Source organism: Anopheles aquasalis, chromosome X (assembly GCF_943734665.1).
Source record: "Anopheles aquasalis chromosome X, idAnoAquaMG_Q_19, whole genome shotgun sequence".
In the NCBI taxonomy this organism is placed as follows: Eukaryota; Metazoa; Arthropoda; class Insecta; order Diptera; family Culicidae; genus Anopheles; species Anopheles aquasalis.
The window spans coordinates 7,811,707-7,831,270 of NC_064876.1; the positions used below are offsets into that span (position 1 = coordinate 7,811,707).

Genomic DNA, 19,564 nt, shown 5'->3' on the forward strand with positions numbered 1-19,564 from the left:
AGTATACCTTAAGCTGATCCTGCAGACGCTCATTACGCTCGGCAAGCGTGCGTCTCTCTTCTACCGGATCCTTGATGTGCTCGTCAGTGTCGAAATCTTTGGAAAAGTCCTGCGAACCGTTTTCGCCATTGACGAGCTCCTCCTCATTCTCCTCCTCTTCCTCCTCCACGTGATGGTGCTTCGGGGTGGTGGTGGCCGCCAGCAGAGCTGCTGCCGCCATGTTCTGTCATTGTTGTAAATGGAAACATGCAAAAAAACACAGAAAGAAGTTTCGGGGTGGTATTAATATTAGCAGAGAGTGCACTCAAATGTGCTACATTGCATTCGATCACAACGGCAGTTATTTGCTCCCAATCATAATTTAATCATTGCTGCTGGGTGCTATCAAATCGTGCATCTGAACACTGTTGCAGCAGAACTACATTTTTTCTCCGACGTCATATCTTTTACCTTTTAAACGTGCTGTATGAGTCATATGAGTAACAAATTTAGATTCCATAAGTAAGTAGCCATAGATGACAACGAGAAGAAGCAAGAAACATTATGCTGAGACCGGAAATGTTAGCTGTACGTTTCAAGAGAATTACGCTTTTTTGTACAGAGTTCCAAAGTTTAAAGTCGTTATTGGAATATACGACAATCGTGGGACAATGGCATGCTATTAGAATTCGAGAAGACAAAAAATCATTTGCCACATATTAAGATCACTAGCAATTTCGAACATATCTCATCAGCCAACCGCCTGGGCAGTCAGTGTGAATCTCTGCCTTACACGACCAGTTAACGTTTCACTGCACTCTCATGTGCGATAAGAGTGTGTGCCTTGTCGATCGCAAAATTAACACCAAAAAAACGCATTACCACATCGACCGGTGCGCGTGTGTTGGTTGGTTTTTGCAAGAGAAAAGGTAAAAGGCTTAGGAGAAAAGGGACGCGATACATACACCACCGTTAGCTACCTGTTTCCGTATCGCCTCCTCGACCTCTTCGTGGAGGCGCTTGGTTTCTGAGTCCTTGATGGACACCTCCTCCTGGATCTTCTGCATCTCGAGCTGCTTCACGCGGATCTCCTCCTCCAGCTTGGCCCGCTCGGTGGCCTCCATGTTCTTCGTTTCCTCCAGACGTTGCATCATCTCGTGCAACTCGTTTTGTCGCTGCTCGAGCTCCTCCTTGGCCGCCTGCACCAGATTCAGCTGCTCCTGCAGTCGGCGGATCGTGTCCTGAGCCTCGCTCAGGTTCGCCTGCTTGCGCTCCATCTCCTCCTGCATCGAACGCAGACGATCCTCGTACTCCTGCTGCTTCTTCTCAGCTCGCTCACGTGCCGCCAGGGCCAGCTGCAGCTTTTCACGCTCCTGCTGCTTGGCATTCTTCTCGTCCCGGGCTTGCGCCTTCATCTGCTGTACGTCGATGGTGTCGGGTTTACGGCGGCGCATGTACAGCTCGTGGTTGCCCATGCACAGCGCCAGGATGCGCTTGTTAATGCGTACGCGCGGCGCGAAGAATACAAAGTCCGGTGCCTTCTTGTCGATTGGCTGTGAGAGATGGCACACCCAGAAAACGGAGATGAAATGTCATTAAAACAAAATGATAATAATAATAAGATTTCTTGTATACGCGAATGGGGCACATCACCGTACGGCACGGCACCGTACCTTGATGATGAATTTGCGATCGTTGAAGGAAATGTTACGGATCTCCGACCACGGGAAGCCAATTTTCGGTGTCAAGCGGTCCTCTTTCTCGTAGATGTTCAAGCCGAGTGCATCGACTCCCAGCCATAGCTCCGTACCCTTCTTGTTGCGAATCTCGAAGTAGTTTACACCGTACATTTCCAGGTCTTGGGCAATTTTCAGATACTCCATCATGGCGTCCTCACGCAGCAGGGCACGGTGCTCCTGCCACCAGGTCGTGATCGAGTTCTCCCACTCTTCCTTCGACATTTTGTGCTGATCGATGACACTGCGCAGCGAAACAGAAACGTGGAAGATAAGATAGAGAGCTTAAAGAGAGAAAGCAAGGACACGGGTAGTTGGCGGGCGACCACTACTCACCGTTGAGGAAGCAACCGATCCTTGGCTAGGAAGCCGGGCACATGGAGGAGCTTGCTGTAGTCGCCGTGGCGCGCCTGGACGGCGTAGGAGGCGAGCAGTACGGACGTTTCCGGCGGACAGTAGATCTCGTCTGAGAGAATAGCGTTCTTCACCTGCAGGTAGAACAGGCGTAGCGTTATATCCTGGATCAGCTCCTCGGCCACGTCCTCTGGGTAGAATTTGGCACGGAATTTGAACAGCAGCGGATCCCCTTTTTGCACATCCTGGCTCATAACCTGTGAATAGAACAGAGCGAAACGGGGAACGGAGCTGAAGCACTGGTTTTGAAATCCCGACAGGGAAAAACAAAATTATTATATCTAAAAAACAAAAAAGAAAAAATCAACAGATTTCGTGTCCACCATTCGCAGCCGTATCACTTTAAAGGTGCCCGGCCCGTCGAGCCATCGTGGCTGATGCGCTTAAACGATAGAGGGCGGGCGCGCTTTACCCATTTGGAGAACGGCGTTGATCCGGCCTTGCGAAAACGGCAATTGCGGGAGCAGCGAGCGAGAGAGGTCAAGAAAAAAAACAGGGTTAGTAATGGGAGACGAAAAGTAATTCCTTTAGACTTTCTAGCAGTCTGTACAGGGTATGTAGCTGGGTCGAGGAGAAGTGGGGCTAAACAGAGTTGGTCGATGAGGCAGATTGGCACACATGAACCGATTGGATTTTCGCTTAGGACCTTCTCCTTCTGAACAATAACCGTCTCCCATAAGGAAGTTGATTGAGAGAAGGTGACCGCAGAACGGAATCATCGGCCGTTAGAGGCGCCCGGAGCAATAGACACATATCATAGCACTCCGATGGTATGTGTGTGCTTTCTTCTATCTGCATCTACACGTTGGTCTCCGTCAGGTTCAGTCAGTTCAGGAGAAGTGTGACTAACCAGTACCGGTTCGATCGATTTCGGTTCCATTTTATCTCTATCGTTCGGCAGACGGAGGACGAACTATGGTGTCGTAGTAGTATTCTCTGGAAAAAAATGCGGGTCAAGAACGGGGTAGAAAGGGGTACGAGCCGAATAAGGGGTTGCTAAAATAGGGGGTAAGCAGCTCAAGCTACCAGATCGTCCTCATCCGTGTCGGATTTTGCGGGCTGCGACGACAATCCGCGATACCATTCCTTATGTGCTCCTGCGCCTCCTCCTTCTCCTCCGCCGACGCCGCCAACACCGTTACACAAACCGTTCTCGATACTGCTGCTGCCACCACCACCACCGCTACTACTGTGGCTGATGGTGGTACTCAGCAAACGGTGCTGCTGCTGGCCAATGTTGCGCTTGATGATTTTGCCCAACTTCTTCATATGCTTGCAGATCAGATTCTCTGGCTGGCAAGTGGCACGGAAAGAGTGAGATAGAGATAGAGATAGAGAGAGGAAGAGTGAAGCGAGGTAGAAGTTGTTCCAGTGACCACCAGCGACATTCCCATGAGCATTCCAACAGGGATATCCTTCCAACAGCAACAGAGCCAGGCCAGGGAGCACACACCATGAGCGTTAATGTTACAGATAGTACAATACAACAAGCGTGAGAGGAAAAGGAATCATCTAGTGCTACAGCGCAACACGGAACACAACGCACAACAACGCAATACACACACGCACGACCCATATGTGGAATGCGGACTTGCGCCGGAATCGAACATTCCATAGCGCTGTTAACTTGCTGTTCACGCAGCTAACCGGTGGGCGAACGCATTCGCGAGCTAAACCTTGGCCGGCCCTTGAATCCGCCGGTCATCGGACACATTATCGAACCATCCGGGCGCGCACACATGTGCGGGTGGTACACAGGGTGTACCATAAAAAGGTGAGAAAATCTTTTATCGAAGTTTAAAGCCATTTTTGTAGGTTTTCTAGTGTTTTAAAATATCTAAATTGGCTTTATATTTGATTGTTTATCAAAAACAAATAAAATGAGTGGGTTTGTCGGCCTGTTTTCTCAATTAATTTCTCCAAGCGGTTACGAATTCGAGAACATCCTCGGTAACATAGGTGTCCAACTTAGAAGACCAGGGTTTGGTGATAAACAATTTCAGCGAGCCAACCGATGGTGTAACGATTCACAGGCCTTAGCCCGAATCTTACGACCAAAAATTCATGTTTTCCTTCAACCATGTTTTAGTCCGTTGAGACGTATGGCAGGGGCCTTCAGCTTGCTGAAACTCAACATTTTCTGGAGTATCGAAGTTTGCTTTAATCGATAATAAAATGTGTTCTTTCAAAAAAGTGATATTTGAATATTGATGTTTATATCACTTTTTTAGCATCGGATTTTATGAAAACTGGTGCCATATTCAAACTATGTTTTATCCTTTCTAAAGATAATTTATCCTTTCAACTATTAAATTACGCTTCACCCTAGCCCTAGAGATTGCTTTTAGGTCATATTTGGCCAACCGATGCATGCAGGATCTTGAGATATTCGTCTCTTATGCAATGAAAACATTCTCATTTCTTTATGGTACACCCTGTATGTGCCCCTTTGCACCCCAACTGCTGCCGTTTATCGCGGTGTGTCCCTCCTTTATTGCAGCACTAGGAGGAACACGTGCTGCTGCGCAGCTTGCTAAGGCCGCGTGATCGTCGGATTGCAGATGACATCATGCGGACGCTTCGGCGAAGTGATGAATGATGCGGTCGCGACGCTACCGGTTAGGCTAGCTTTTGCTATCGAGCCGCACCGAACGTCCTTTCGCACGCGGCAGGGCACCTTGCGCGAAGCTTGGGCGATCGATTTCATTTAGGAAGAAAATGATGGCGGACCTGAGAAACGAGAGTTCGGTTGAGTGGCTGTGTGACTGCACTCTCATCGAGTGGGGCCCTTGACCAAGGGGGCCGCGGTGGTCGGTATGAGGTAATACATATGCACCCCCTCGCCCTCGGCAGACCCGACTGACTGACGGACAGACTTGCCGGTGCAAAATTGCCCAAGATGAATGACACACAGAGGGCTCTAGTGCGGGGACGCAGGGTTTTTTGTTATCGACATCGACCTCGGTGCTTTCCCCGCGCGCACATCTCGCTTCATTTGCTGCTCGGAAGCGAACACTTTGCTATAGCGATTGCGCAAAGCAGCGTATTGAGTAGTGGCGCGGCACGGAATTCCGGTGAGGAATTGTGAGGAGAGCTCACACACACGCACGCGTATTACAACCCGTGTGTTTGTTGTGGTTGGCACTTTGTTAGGACTTTGCTCTATCCATAGCACGATAATACTTCTGCCACTACGTCTACGACTTCCGCGCCATAAAACTCGCATATCTCGGCGCGTCAGTGTTTTCGGTTGTAGCGCTGATCCACCAGCGTCGTCGATCCGATTTATCAACAACATTGCTAACCGATGCGGCACGATTGCATAAACCCCACGCTGCTGCTGCTGGTGTCGGGGTTTGTAATTAGATAAGTCAATACTACACACTTAACATCTACCGACCCTTCTTCTCACAGATGACGACGAAGACGCGCACATGACGATGATGATGATGATGACGATGATGATTAGCACAGCACGACACCGAAGTGCTGCTACAGGGTTGTTGTGCACACATTTTGTGAACGTTCTCTCAGGCCATGGTGGCAATTAAAAAAAAGAGAGAAGAAAAACACGCCAAATCACGTCGCGGTTATGGATTATTGTGTTCCCAGGCCTCCAGGAGGAGGCTCTACTCCGCTCTGCACTATTTGCTTTTGCTGCTGCTGTCACTCCCATTGTGCATTGTGTTGTTGTATCGAACCGTGCGTGGCGCGATCTTGGTGGTGTATTTGGTATACCGCTACTAGGTTGACCCCCTACGCCTGCCCCCTCTCAACCAGGGGGATTCCCCGAATGACGAGTAACAGACTAGTTCAATCCTTAGCATTAGCTCGCTAACAAATCGATTCTAAAAGGTTGTAGGTCTCTATAGACCCAGGAAGGCGGCCAACGGCTTCGCTCCAATACAACAGCGGACAAAACGCTCACTAAAGGGGGTGGTGGGGGGGGGGGGGGGGGGGAGCGAGTTAGCAATGGGCGAGGCGAGGGATCTTGTCAGGTGACCCCGATAAGCGCTAGCATATCTAGTGCGCGCCCCGAGCGTACTTCTCTCTGTCTCTCTTCTGATTGAGGCGCGCGTAACACAATACGTGTTGCCAGATGAGGGTTGTAGTACAGTGATTCTAGTAGGTAGTGCGGTAGGTAGCACCGGATACCCTCGGAATTCACACGATTTTACCTTTTTGTACAGCTTGATCCACGTGTTGTCACCCTTGGAATCTGTGTACTGGAGGCCGAAGAACCAGACCTCGCGCAACCCGATCGTCTTCACGACCTGGTCAAACAGCTGCTTGCCGGTGGTGCCCTGCTGGATCGCGAACTCCAGCTCCGCGTCCATCGTCGTCACCCGGACATTCATCTGGAATCAGAGGAAAACACGAAGAACCAATTAGTGTAGATATCGAAGCAACAGGGCGTCGTCCACTCTCTCTTCTCTGTGGGAACGGAAAGTGTGTGTGAGTGTGTGGGTTTGTGTGTGTCAGGGGGTATTAAGGGGTGTAAGGGATGCTAGTGATATCTGCAATTGAGCATGAAACTCCTCCGGTGGTATGCTAGAGATTAGATTCCACAATCAACGTCCATTTTGGGGACAATTATGTCACAGTTCATATAAACTCCATCATCTCACCATCCTTTCGCCCATAGTGGAGCACGAGTTTTGAAAATCCGCGCGTTTTTTTGTTATTCCAATGGCTGACAGCTCCCCTCGTCGTGTTCGCGGTATTTATTAGGGGATAAAGCACAGTACACCGAGAGCATTGAATTGCTCGAGAGGGTGTGCGTGTGTGTCCTTGAGATGAATCATGCCTCGCGCATACTGCTGATACCTTACGCCGGAAGAGGCACCCGCCAGTGGTGGCAAAAAAACAAAAAATGCATAAAGCTGCTTTCACACCGAGAGCGTTTTTCAACATGCCAGAGTTGGCGTTTTTGACTTAAAAGCTTAAAATCGCTGCTCACACCGATATTGTACGCAGGATGATCGAAAACACACGAAAAATATCATCATCTCAATACCAGTACCTTATCGAATGATCAATAAGAGTTTAATCTACTCACAAATGCAATAACTAGTGTGACTTGAACACATTCATGCCAAAATAATAGCAAAATTCAACTCTAACGCTGGTTTGTTTGCGTAGCCTTCTACAGCCGGTTCAGAAAACGCCAAAATCTGTGGATTTCCACCGTGGCTCCCTCGAAAGCTCCTCAAAATAGTTTTCATTGAAAGTGTGACCACTTCCATATATTTTGGTTTGATACAAACGGGTTTTGACCATTTGCCTCAAAAACGCTCGTAAAACGCTCTCGCTGTGAAACCAGCTTAATGACTGGTCATCGTGCAGCGTCGCGTGAGAAGAGCATTAACAAGGAAACGAAGATCTAACAGTTCACCCAGAGGCCAAAAGGGAGGGAGAGAGAGAGAGAGAGAGAGAGAGAGAGAGAGAGAGAGAGAGAGAGAGAGAGAGAGAGAGAGAGAGAGAGAGAGAGAGAGAGAGCGGTTCCAACACCAACGGAGATCCAACCACAAAACTGATGAAGCGTGTAGTACTTTTGCGCTTGTGTGCGTTGCGTGCAGGCCAGAGCACAGGCAGCAGCAGCACATGGAGCGCGCCACGAAGAAGAGAAGTTCCACAGGCAGGTAGAACGAGCAGGTAGAAGTAGAAGAAGATGCAGAAGGAAAAACGATCACCACGTTCCCACGCCAAAGATTCCCTCAGAAAAATCCTACACAAAAAATGCCCAATTTTGTATGGGATTTGTCTACGGAAATCTCTCCGGGGAATTAGAGAGCTGCAGAGACACGGAGATGGTTGGACGGTACGGCGACAACCAACGATGTCGAGGACGAGCTTTATTCTGGGCGCCCCCGCTGACTGGCCTCCGGCCAGACCACCCGCCTGCTTACCATCTTATTCCTGGACACCATTTTGACGACAGTGAAACCGGCCAATCTGTACCTGGTGCTGCTGCTATTTTCACTTTTAAAGGATGCGTACGCACACACACACACACACACACACACACACACACACACACACACACACACACAGATACACGCGCTGCGCGGAGGACTGCGCGAAAAGCTTGCGGAAACAAGGGATGCTGACAAGCGCGCCCCAGCTCAAAGAAAAATCTCAACTGTTGATCGTGGCGGTTCTGCTTCTGCAGCTTCAACTACTGATAGCCAAATCGCGATAGCAACGCGAGAGGGTACACCACCAAAGCACACGAAGTAACTGCTGCTGCTGTTGGTTGTGCTGGTTGTGTTGCTCGAGCCGGATGACAGGCTCACCACGCTGCTGCTCTTCTCGCGTGCGACGATTGCAGAAGACTGGTTGCTCTCGTGGCGCCGCTGGGCCCTGCGCACTGCGCGTCGGATGCAAACGAGAACGCATGCGCTCTCTCTCTCTCTCTTCGGCGGGGCTCGATCGAAAGTGACACATACCAGCGCGCCCGGACGCTCATGAACATGCAGCGAGGATGGGTCCACGCTCAGCTCATCAACTCAGAGAGAACGTGTCTTCTTTGCATCAGCAAACGTTATGCGAGGATAGGAAGGGGAGGCTCGAGCGAGCTCAGCCTTAGTGAGTTTTGTGTGTTTCGAACGGGGTGATGAGATGAGTCTGTGTGTTTGTGACAACAGCAACCACGATGATAGTGCTGCTGCTCATCGTCAGGGAAGGGCAAAACTCTTTCGAAGATACGGTAAAAGACTAAAATAGGCCCCCCCACTCACGGTGAGCGACTGAGTAACCGAAAAAATAGCTAATTTCAACATTTTTGATAACCAAATCTTGGGAAAAGACTAAAATAGGCCCCCCCACTCACGGTGAGCTACTGAGTGACCGAAAAAATAGCTAATTTCAACATTTTTGATAACCAAATCTTTATAAAAATATGCGGAAACGTAAATGAATGTATTAGGGAAGGGGGGAGGGGTGAAAAAATACATTTAATCAGTTAAAAAGTGGTTTTTTCGGTCACTCAGTAGCTCACCGTGAGTGGGGGCCTATTTTAGTCTTTTACCCAAATCTTTATAAAAATATGCGGAAACGTAAATTAATGTATTAAGGAAGGGGGAGTGCTAATGCAGTAATAACCGTGAGTGAGTTACTGAGTGACCGAAAAAACACTTTTTATCTGATTAAATGTAACTTTTTCACCCCTCCCCCTTCCTTAATACATTATTTTACGTTTCCGCATATTTTTATAAAGATTTGATTACCAAAAAAATTGGAAATTAGCTATTTTTCGGTCACTCAGTAGCTCACCGTGAGTGAGGGGGCCTATTTTAGTCTTTTACCAAACCCACTATTAGCACTCCTTTCACGTGAGTGCCTTGTTTGTGTGCTCTTTTTCATGGGTGCAGAATATTAGGGTGCTCATTCTCCCAGTATCTTCGCCTGCATTTTCTAGGCGTAATTCATTTGGTTCATGTTTGTGTTAATTTTGGTGTTCATCTACGACTACTTTCGTGTGCATTTTTGTGGTCGACAGCAGGCGTTTTGTTTACATCGAGCATCGATCTGAACGGTTTGAGCATCGAGCATCGATCTGAAGGGCTATAATGTCCTGATTGTAAATCAATAATTTCTTCCTGCTAGTCGTATACTATTATTGAAAAGGGTAAGTCGTATGTAATACAGATAAAATAATGTTAATTACAGTATTTTCTTAAAGTTTGGATGATGCCAAACAAAAAAACAAACCAACGGCAGTTTGTGATGGTTATTGATCCGATGCGAAGCAACAAAGACTTAGGTACTTTTTCTGAACAGGCGATTTCGATAGCCTCTAGGCGATGATACATTTGGTTCATGTTTGTGTTCATTTTGGTTTTCACGATCGCCTACTGTCGAGTGCATTTTTATGATCGACAGCTGGCGTTTTGTTTACATCGAGCATCGATCTGAACGGTTTGATCTGAAAAACGGTTTTATCGTCCTAATTATGAATTAATAATTTCTTCCTGCTAATCGAATACTATTATTACAAAGGTTAAGTCGTTTTTGATACTGAAAAAATCAAGTTAATTCACAGTTTTTTTTTTACTTTAAACTGACATTTTGGATTGTTTATTGTTTTCGAAACTATTCGAAACAACGATTTGAAGTTTCGAAATTCGTATGAATCATCGAAACGCCTAGAGGCTATCGAAATCGCCTGTTCAACTTAGCGACGAGGCAGTACGAGTCAGGCTCCAGTAAAGGCCCGGTTGACAGTGATATTTTTTCAAGCAGAAGGGTAATTTGTTCAAGTACATGCTATCTCTTTCACTCCTACGGTTTCCCATACGACAGAAATCGCTCACGCGCCACTCAAAGTCCACTCTTAATGTCTAACAGAGCAGCTAACAGAGCGGAAGTCTTGCTGCTTTTGCGCATGTATTGGTGCCATTTTCGACGCATTTTTGCAATGGTGTGTGTGCCATCCTATCGTATCCCGTGCCCAGTAGCCCCGCCCCCTAAGATATTTCGGATCAACATAAAGCACGCGGAAGCATAATTTCATTTTCACCAATTTTATTTTCACCTTTCGATCGAACACTCTGTGTCGCAAAACACATCACAAAACACAACACTTCGCACAACACTCCTTTGCTTCGCTGCCTGTCCGACGCTGATTGATGCCAGGATGCTGCCAGGGTGCTGCTGAAAAAAGACAGCATGAATGATCATGATCAGATTTGATCAACAAAATATTTTTCAATTTCTTACCATTTTTCGCTGTCGCGCATGCCCACAAACAATGTCCACGGGTTTACATGCTCCGTAACACAAACGAATGATATAAATTCACAGCAAAACTAGCTTTTTTCTTCAAAATTTTCGGATGCACGATCGCAGCACATTCTGCCTCTTGCGCGTCGTTTTCAACTGACGCCATGTTGGATCCCGGAAGAAATTTTCACCTTCCTCTTTCGATCGCCGTGTCCTTACACAAACACACGCGCACGGGGCCGTATCCGAACACGTAGCGCTCGTGAGCGAACCGGTGAATGGTGAGACAGCATCAAAACAAACCGTAGGAGTGAAAGAGATAGCATGTACTCGAACAAATTACCCTTCTGCTTGAAAAAATATCCCTGTCAACCGGGCTGCTGCAACTGCCGCTCGTGCCGCAACAAAAGCACATCTGAACAATCTCGTTGGATACCGTGTTCGACAAGCCAAAAAGAGTCCGCAACTGCCGCAAGTAAACATACGGCTCGTCCCTCCTTATATATGTTTAAAATAAAAAAAACTGCCGCAAGTACCGCACGTACGGCAACCAGTGTGGCAGCACCTTAAAGGCGGCTTTGCATAACACACGCACACACACACACACCATGACACGGGAGAGTTCTCACTGGTCAATTATTTTCGACGAGCTTCAAACCCATTGCCACACGTCGATGATGATGGATTTGATGATCCAGCAGCGCTTCACAATGCCGTCACATCTCTCTATGCAATTCTGCGCTGTCTAATGAGTTACTGAGTTCCGCGTACAGGTCGAACAATCAAAAGACTTCAACGCCTGTACACCTGGGGCTAAGCGACGAACCCCGCGCGCTTTTGCTTTTCGAAGTGTTAAGCAGTTGTTGCAGGCATCATTATCATCATTACACCATCGGTTGCCATTGGGGGGAGGAGGAGATGAGCTGTTGTTAAGCGATAGATCGTGGTGGTGCTGCTGTTGGTGTTGGTGAAGTGTAGTGTCCGTGGTTCGATTGTTACTCCAAGGAAGCAGTAGAACCAGCCATACAAAAGAACAAGCACAACTTCGTTGGATTTGGGGCGTGTGCTTGTATGTATATCGATCGATTGCCCTCCTTCCCGTCAAGCGCTTCAACAAGCGCACCGAACAAAAACAAAACGACAAAGGAAAAGAGAAGAAGAGAAAAAACACAAATAATCGTTCAACGGAGCGAATCGATGCCCAATTAACGCCGCATCGGCAAGATTTTTGTAAATACACACACACGGCATTGCCGCCATCACCGCAACGTATTAGTGATCTCCGCCACCACGGCACGCAGACTGGCTGGCAGCAATATGTAACAGGGGGACGACGCGAATCGAATGGACAAGAAGTTCGGAGGAGCCGCTGCCGGGCCCGGGAGTGAATACGCGACAATGCGTCGTCGTGTCACGTGAACGACCCCGACCCCTAGCAGTCCGACCGCTTGGGTTCAGATTATAACACTCTAGAAAAGGAATACATGATTGGTAATTTCTATGTTCTTGCGTCCGACAATTATAAGATTTTAGCTGTAGATATTTTCAAATAAGCAAAGAGAACTGACATTTGTCTCTTGTTATTTAGAAACTGTGTTTAACCCTCGTTTGGGCACCCGGCGTTTACCCCTTCGTTGGGCACCCGGGTACCCCACCACTTATGTGTATCGCATAGTTAAGTTATTGTTCCGCTGTGTTTATCAGTTTTATATCAAAAATAGTGCACTAGAATTAATTTAAGAGTATTGACAACGTGTTTTTGTTTCAAAATCGCAACGAAATCCATTACAAAACAATAAAAACAATGAAGATAATACATTGGTACCCCTTCGTACGGTCATTCTTTAGCGGGTATGTCGTAAAGTACGCGGTAGGATCGTGAAGTGATGGAATGGGTAACACACCGGCCTGCGACGTGATAACTGATAGCGGCTATCACTATTGACGCCCACTATCACTCACACCACTACACCGGTGGCCGGCTTAGCGTCAGTAGCTTAACCCTCGCACCAACTGATGGGTCTGGCCAGACCCATTTCATTTTCGATCGTTAATAACTCAAGTTCTATTAATTGTAGCATGCAAAAAGTGCCTAAAACTTGTATGCGAATTCGTACTTTCCTCTCCTAAAATCATCGCCACACATAAACTAATAAACTCTTTCCAATAAAGTGATATCAGTCATAACAAGCGATCATTTCTCCACTAGAATCGAACAGTTTGGCACTCGACACTCTTTACCTCCCTCTGTTGCTGCCTTTCCACGGCTCGAAGATCCTGGATCAGCTGGATCGCCAACTTGTAGACCTCCAGCTGAACTCCACTCTTCTTATCCCGAACCAGCGCCAGGATGCTGTCAGCTCCCTTCATAGCCAACCCTAGCGGGCCAGTGGCAGCCGTAAAGCGGCCCATAGACGATCAACTTTATTTGTCAACTCTTGCATGCAAGTCAATTGACACCAATATATTTATCGTGTGTGGGCTATTTGAAGCTTCTGTCAAAAAAGTTGAAGATTTTCAGAAAGCTGAAAATATATTGATGAGGCTGAATATTGGCATCGTCTGTGGGCCACAGCGACGAAAACGATGCGCCTGTGGCCCTGATTGATGAAACATTAAGGATTAGTCCAATGTTGACTAAATACGAGGAATAAAAATAAAATGACAGTGTGATGCAATTTTCGCATTAAAAACATTGACAAATAAAGTTGATCGTCTATGGGTCGCTTAACTACCTCAGACAGCTTTCCTGTCGGCCCTTCCTGTTTCCGCCCATCCGTCTTCACGCACCGAGCAAATGAGGGAGCTAACGGTGCTTCCTCCTCATTCTTCTCATTCTCATTCGCAGGCCTTGCTTCCGCTGATTTGCTTGGCGAACCTGCACTCTTGCTGGTATTTCCAGCGACCACGGCTCTAGGAGGAACACCTTTGTCCGCTCGCACCGCTGGTTTCTTCGCGGCCTCCCGGGTTTAATCGGCGAACGCCCCATCTTCGTGCTCTTCTTAAACGGTTGAGTCTCCGGGGAGGCCCCAACGTTAATAGCACTCAGGGCGATTGTTCGCTGGGTGGTTATCCTACCTTTGTTCACTGGGTAACTCACCGGCCTGCGACGTGATAAGTGATAGCGGCTATCACTATTGACGCCCACTATCACTCACACCACTACACCGGTGGCCGGCTTAGCATCAGTAGCTTAACCCTCGCACCAACTGATGGGTCTGGCCAGACCCATTTCATTTTCGATCGTTAATAACTCAAGTTCTATTAATTGTAGCATGCAAAAAGTGCCTAAAACTTGTATGCGAATTCGTACTTTCCTCTCCTAAAATCATCGCCACACATAAACTAATAAACTCTTTCCAATAAAGTGATATCAGTCATAACAAGCGATCATTTCTCCACTAGAATCGATCGTTTTGATTGCACCATGAAAGAAGCTAGCGAAGAAAAAGAAGAAAAAAAGAAGACCGTTTTTGCACACGAGTCTTCGCCGGCCATGGCAGTGCTCGTATGCTAATTCATACGGTTGCACCACACGAGCGACACGTCGCAAAATTATGCTCGTACACATTATAATCGTCACATTATACTACTATGATAATTGATTCTTGTAGAGAAATTATTACTTTGTATGACTGATATCACTTTCTTGGAAAGAGTTTATTAGTTTATGTGTGGCGATGATTTTAGGAGAGGAAAGTACGAATTCGCATACAAGTTTTAGGCACTTTTTGCATGGGAAAAATCGAGAAACTAAAATGTGTTTTTTTCCAAAACTAGAACAGATTTTGATCATATTTTTGTCTTGTCACATAGTTTAGGCTATGCTAAACACATATGCAAAAGAGAGAGCTCAATTATGTGATTCCTAGAGGTAGAAAAATTGTTTCAAACACAGCATGTACGCCCATACAACCCCGTGTAAAAGCATAGGGGTCTGGCCAGACCCATCAGTTGGTCCGAGGGGTATTTTTTTTTAAGTCCTGTTTTCGCGTACTCCGAGGACTTTTTCTTAAACGATAGTGGTATCAATCGAAAGGAAATAAAATTTTAGGAAGCTACCCGAAAGGCCAAGACGCTACAATTAATAGAACTTGAGTTATTGACGATCGAAAATGAAATGGGTCTGGCCAGACCCATCAGTTGGTGCGAGGGTTAAGCTACTGACGCTAAGCCGGCCACCGGTGTAGTGGTGTGAGTGATAGTGGGCGTCAATAGTGATAGCCGCTATCACTTATCACGTCGCAGGCCGGTGAGTTACCCAGTGAACAAAGGTAGGATAACCACCCAGCGAACAATCGCCCTGAGTGCTATTAACGTTGGGGCCTCCCCGGAGACTCAACCGTTTAAGAAGAGCACGAAGATGGGGCGTTCGCCGATTAAACGCGGGAGGCCGCGAAGAAACCAGCGGTGCGAGCGGACAAAGGTGTTCCTCCTAGAGCCGTGGTCGCTGGAAATACCAGCAAGAGTGCAGGTTCGCCAAGCAAATCAGCGGAAGCAAGGCCTGCGGTTACTAGCACCGCCATTCGGTGCAAGAATGAGGAGGAAGCACCGTTAGCTCCCTCATTTGCTCGGTGCGTGAAGACGGATGGGCGGAAAAAGGAAGGGCCGACAGGAAAGCTGTCTGATGTAGTTAAGCGACCCATAGACGATCAACTTTATTTGTCAATGTTTTTAATGCGAAAATTGCATCACACTGTCATTTTATTTTTATTCCTCGTATTTAGTCAACATTGGACTAATCCTTAATGTTTCATCAATCAGGGCCACAGGCGCATCGTTTTCGTCGCTGTGGCCCACAGACGATGCCAATATTCAGCCTCATCAATATATTTTCAGCTTTCTGAAAATCTTCAACTTTTTTGACAGAAGCTTCAAATAGCCCACACACGATAAATATATTGGTGTCAATTGACTTGCATGCAAGAGTTGACAAATAAAGTTGATCGTCTATGGGCCGCTTTACGGCTGCCACTGGCCCGCTAGGGTTGGCTATGAAGGGAGCTGACAGCATCCTGGCGCTGGTTCGGGATAAGAAGAGTGGAGTTCAGCTGGAGGTCTACAAGTTGGCGATCCAGCTGATCCAGGATCTTCGAGCCGTGGAAAGGCAGCAACAGAGGGAGGTAAAGAGTGTCGAGTGCCAAACTGTGCTCGCCTCAAACTTCGCCAGTGTGGGCTGCCAAACTGACAGCGCTCTATCGGCTGTGGTACGTTCGTCGTTTGCGTCTGTTGTGCAAAACAACAGGAACGCGAAGGCCACAGAATCAACACCAGCGAGCGAGAAAAGGCAAAGGAGTTCGCCAGGGGAGGCGGCTCCCAGCAAACGGGAACGCAAGGGGAAGGAGAGTCGTTCCTTAGCTGAGGTAGATGAGGACGGGTTTGAGGTGGTAAAGAGAAAAAAAAGACGCTAGAAACCCGTAGAGCGAATACCTCCGAAAGTAGTCGAGCCGAGGCCACAGAGGCGCAGGCCTGATGCGCTGCTGGTTAAGGCTAAGTCGGAGGAGAGCTAATAGGAGTTTGTCGCCTCCATGCAGAGCTCAGCCGAGCTGGTTGAGCTGGGTAAATGCGTCAAGCAAATTACTCGCTCAAGCACCGGAAGCATGCTTGTGCTCCTGCGTGGCCATGCCAGGAGCTCGGACTTCAGCACAGCTGTGCAAGACGTCCTAGGGGAAGCGGCCACTGTAACGGCCCTAACCCAGCAAAGAATCGTGCAGTGTCGCGGTCTCTATGAGACAACGACCGAGAAGCAGGTGCAGGAAGCAGTATGTGAGCTGCTAAAACTGAAGGAAGCGCCTTCCGTTAAGTTGCTACCCTACTTCCGGCGATCCAAGAAGGCAGAAATTATCCTGCCAGAGGCTGAGGCGATGAAACTCGCCAAGATTGGAATGATGCGGATGGGGTGGAACGATTGCCCACTGCGAATCGTTTCGAAACGATTCCCATGTTCGCGGTGTTGGGAATGGGGCCACTACAAGGGTGACTGCAAAGGGGAAGATCGCTCCAGCATGTGTAAACGATGTTGTGGTAATGGACATTTTGCGAAGGATTGCAAAAATGTTCCGAACTGTGTGCTCTGCCCTGCTGGGCAGGACAGGTGCCATGTACCTGGTGGGCCTCGCTGTACAGCGGTCAAAACCAGTCGATGGAAGGGATTCAAATCAACTTGAATCACTGTGAGGCTGAGCAGGACCTACTGGAGCAGCGCCTGCGGGAAACGAGGTGTGACCTTGCGATTATAGCCGAGCCGTATAATGTCCCTGACAAGGACGGAAACTGGGGTACCGACAGAGGTCGAATGGCGACAGTATTGGTTGGAGGAAAGTACCCGATTCAAGAGATAGTGGACAATGGGCATGCAAGATTTCTGGTAGCGAAGGTAGGTGGGGTATATGTGTGTGCGGTCTACGAGCCTCCGAAGTGGGCTCTCGACCAGTACGAGACGATGGAGGAAATGCTGGACGTGGTATCACAGTACAAGCCGCTACTAATTGCTGGAGACTTTAATGCGTGGTCGACCAAGTGGGGTAGCAGGATTAACAAACCGAGAGGAGACAGCTTGCTGGAAGCTATTTCTAAGCTGGATGTCCCTCTGGCAAACCAAGGTGCCACCAGGACTTTCAGCAAGAACGGTCGAGAATCGGTAATCGACATCACGTTCTGTAGTCCTGTGTTAGCCCAAGACATGCATTGGCGGGTCAGTGAGGAGTATACGCACAGTGACCACTTTGCCTTGCGTTATACCCTTCAATGCTCGAGGGCAGACGGTAGCTCCTGTAAGAAAGGAATACAAAAAACGGAGCGGGCTTGGCAGAATGCGTTTCTCGACAAGAATCTCTTCATATGACGGGACGTGCCTTAGCCCTCAGGCACTTACCACAACCATGACTAGGGCGTGTGATGCTACAATGCCGAGGAAAACTACGGTCTCGAGGGGCAAGCGCCAAGTTAAATGGTAGTCCCAAGAGCTTACGGATCTTCGAGCAGAGTGCCTCCACGCCAGGAGAAGCATGCAACGTGCCAAACTGGACGCAGATAGGGTAGCTAGGCAAATTGTTTATAAGGCTGCTCGTGCATCGCTGAAAAGACGAATTGCCACTAGCAAGGAAGAGAGCTTTCTTAGGCTAAACAGAGAGGCAGAGCAAGATCTTTGGAAGGAAGGAGTATATAGGTTGGCTATGAAGAAACTCAAAGGGCCGGGTGTACCACGCGAAACTTGTCCTGAGAGACTTCGTGCCATCGTCACAAAGCTATTCCCAACTCATCAGCTATGTATGTGGCCTACAATGCTATACAACAAAGAGGAGCAAGTAGTGCGCCCAAAGATAACGATCGATGAGCTGCAGCGGGCTGTCAAGCGCATGGGGCTGAACAAAGCTCCGGGGCCAGATGGCATACCGAATATAGCTTTGAAAACTGCGATAGAGGTTTGCCCCGAGCTTATCATGAAAACAATGCAAAAATGTCTGGATGACTGTAGCTTTCCCGTTTGCTGGAAACGACAGAAGCTTATCCTGCTGCCCAAGCTCGGCAAAAATCCTGGAGACGCTTCGACGTATAGGCCGATCTGCTTAATAGATACTCTGGGCAAACTCCTTGAGCGGCTAATCCTTATCAGGCTGACGCCGTACACGGAGGGTACCCAGGGACTATCCAGTAGACAGTTTGGGTTTCGCCAGAATAGGTCAACTGTTGACGCCATTCGTACAGTGGTAGAAACTGCGGGTAAAAGGGGAGGGTTTTATGCGATCATCACCATTGACGTACAGAACGCCTTCAATAACGCCAGTTGGACGGCAATCGCAAGGTCGCTACGCAACATGAAAGTGCCGTTTGCTCCAGAGCTACTTCGAGGATCGAGTACTGCTCTATGATACTGATTCAGGTCAACAGGAAGTGCCTCTTACGGCAGGAGTACCACAAGGCTCCGTTCTAGGGCCAACACTCTGGAACGTGATGTACGATGGGGTCCTGCGGCTGAGGCTGCCTGTTGGGACTTTGGTCGTTGGCTTCGTAAGTATCTCGGTGTGATGCTAGATATTAGGCTGACTTTCAAGGACCATCTGGAGTATGCGGCAAATAAAGCGAGGACCTCTTTATGGTCTCTCACTGGCATGCTGCGCAGAACGGGGGGCTTTTGAGCTCCAAAAAGAAGCTGCTTGCAACAGTAGTGTCATCCACAATACGCTACGCAAGTCCAGTCTGGAGGGAAGCACTGAGAAACCCCAAGAACAAGCTGATCATAGACCGTGTGTACCGACTACTAGCGATCAGGGTGGCGAGCGCTTTCCACACGATTTCACTGGAGGCAGTATGCGTGATCGCGTGAATGATGCCAATCACATTAGTGATCATGGAAGACATCGAGCGACACGCAAGGAAAGATCCGACGGGCAGTCGAATCTTCTTATAAATAAAATCAAGTCTATGTTTGTATGTTCGCGCATCACGGAAAATCTACCGGGCCGATCTTTACCAAACTTGGCACAAAGCTTATGGGCCCTATTGTCAGTGTCTTGTCTTGAAAACAAGAAACTATGAATGAAATATCTATTGCAACTGCGACGAAAATCAAACACTGGGTACCTAAAACGACTCAGCTCAACTGGCGACTAGAAAGTGATCAAATTCATCCTTCTTTTGAAGGCAGGAAGAAAAGTAGAGGATTCCCCGAACAACCAAGAGGACTTGGGAGACAAACGCGCGAGTTAACA

The 19,564-nt window shown here is 48.0% G+C and overlaps 2 protein-coding genes across 5 annotated transcripts in view; both read right to left on the minus strand.

The window, feature by feature from the left end:
- The window catches only part of LOC126570792 (moesin/ezrin/radixin homolog 1), a 61,917-nt gene that overhangs the window by 1,687 nt on the left and 40,666 nt on the right, over positions 1-19,564 (minus strand). For 3 of the 4 annotated variants that reach the window (XM_050228797.1, XM_050228805.1, XM_050228816.1), the window contains 5 exons: positions 6,308-6,487; positions 2,052-2,326; positions 1,653-1,959; positions 960-1,532; positions 8-223 (listed from right to left, as the gene is read on the minus strand). In XM_050228797.1, the coding sequence (XP_050084754.1) occupies positions 8-223; positions 960-1,532; positions 1,653-1,959; positions 2,052-2,326; positions 6,308-6,487 (1,551 nt within the window). Of the gene's footprint in view, positions 1-7; positions 224-959; positions 1,533-1,652; positions 1,960-2,051; positions 2,327-6,307; positions 6,488-8,038; positions 8,463-19,564 lie in introns of those variants that run through there. The other variant, XM_050228789.1, reaches the window with a different exon arrangement.
- On the minus strand, positions 2,334-3,943 carry LOC126571220 (uncharacterized). The gene is made up of 2 exons (XM_050229561.1): positions 3,156-3,943; positions 2,334-2,568 (listed from the first exon to the last, which is right to left on the minus strand). The coding sequence occupies exons 1-2, from the start codon at positions 3,396-3,398 to the stop codon at positions 2,467-2,469; spliced, it is 345 nt and encodes a 114-aa protein (XP_050085518.1). The 5' UTR covers positions 3,399-3,943; the 3' UTR covers positions 2,334-2,466.

What these genes read in the sequence shown, in the direction of transcription:
- LOC126571220 (XM_050229561.1), bottom strand. Translation starts at nt 3,398, where the DNA reads ATGAAGAAGTTGGGCAAAATCATCAAGCGCAACATTGGCCAGCAGCAG. An exon ending in ACACGGATGAGGACGATCTG is followed by an intron (nt 2,569 to 3,155) that starts GTAGCTTGAGCT and finishes CGTTTTCGCAAG; the next exon opens with GCCGGATCAACGCCGTTCTC.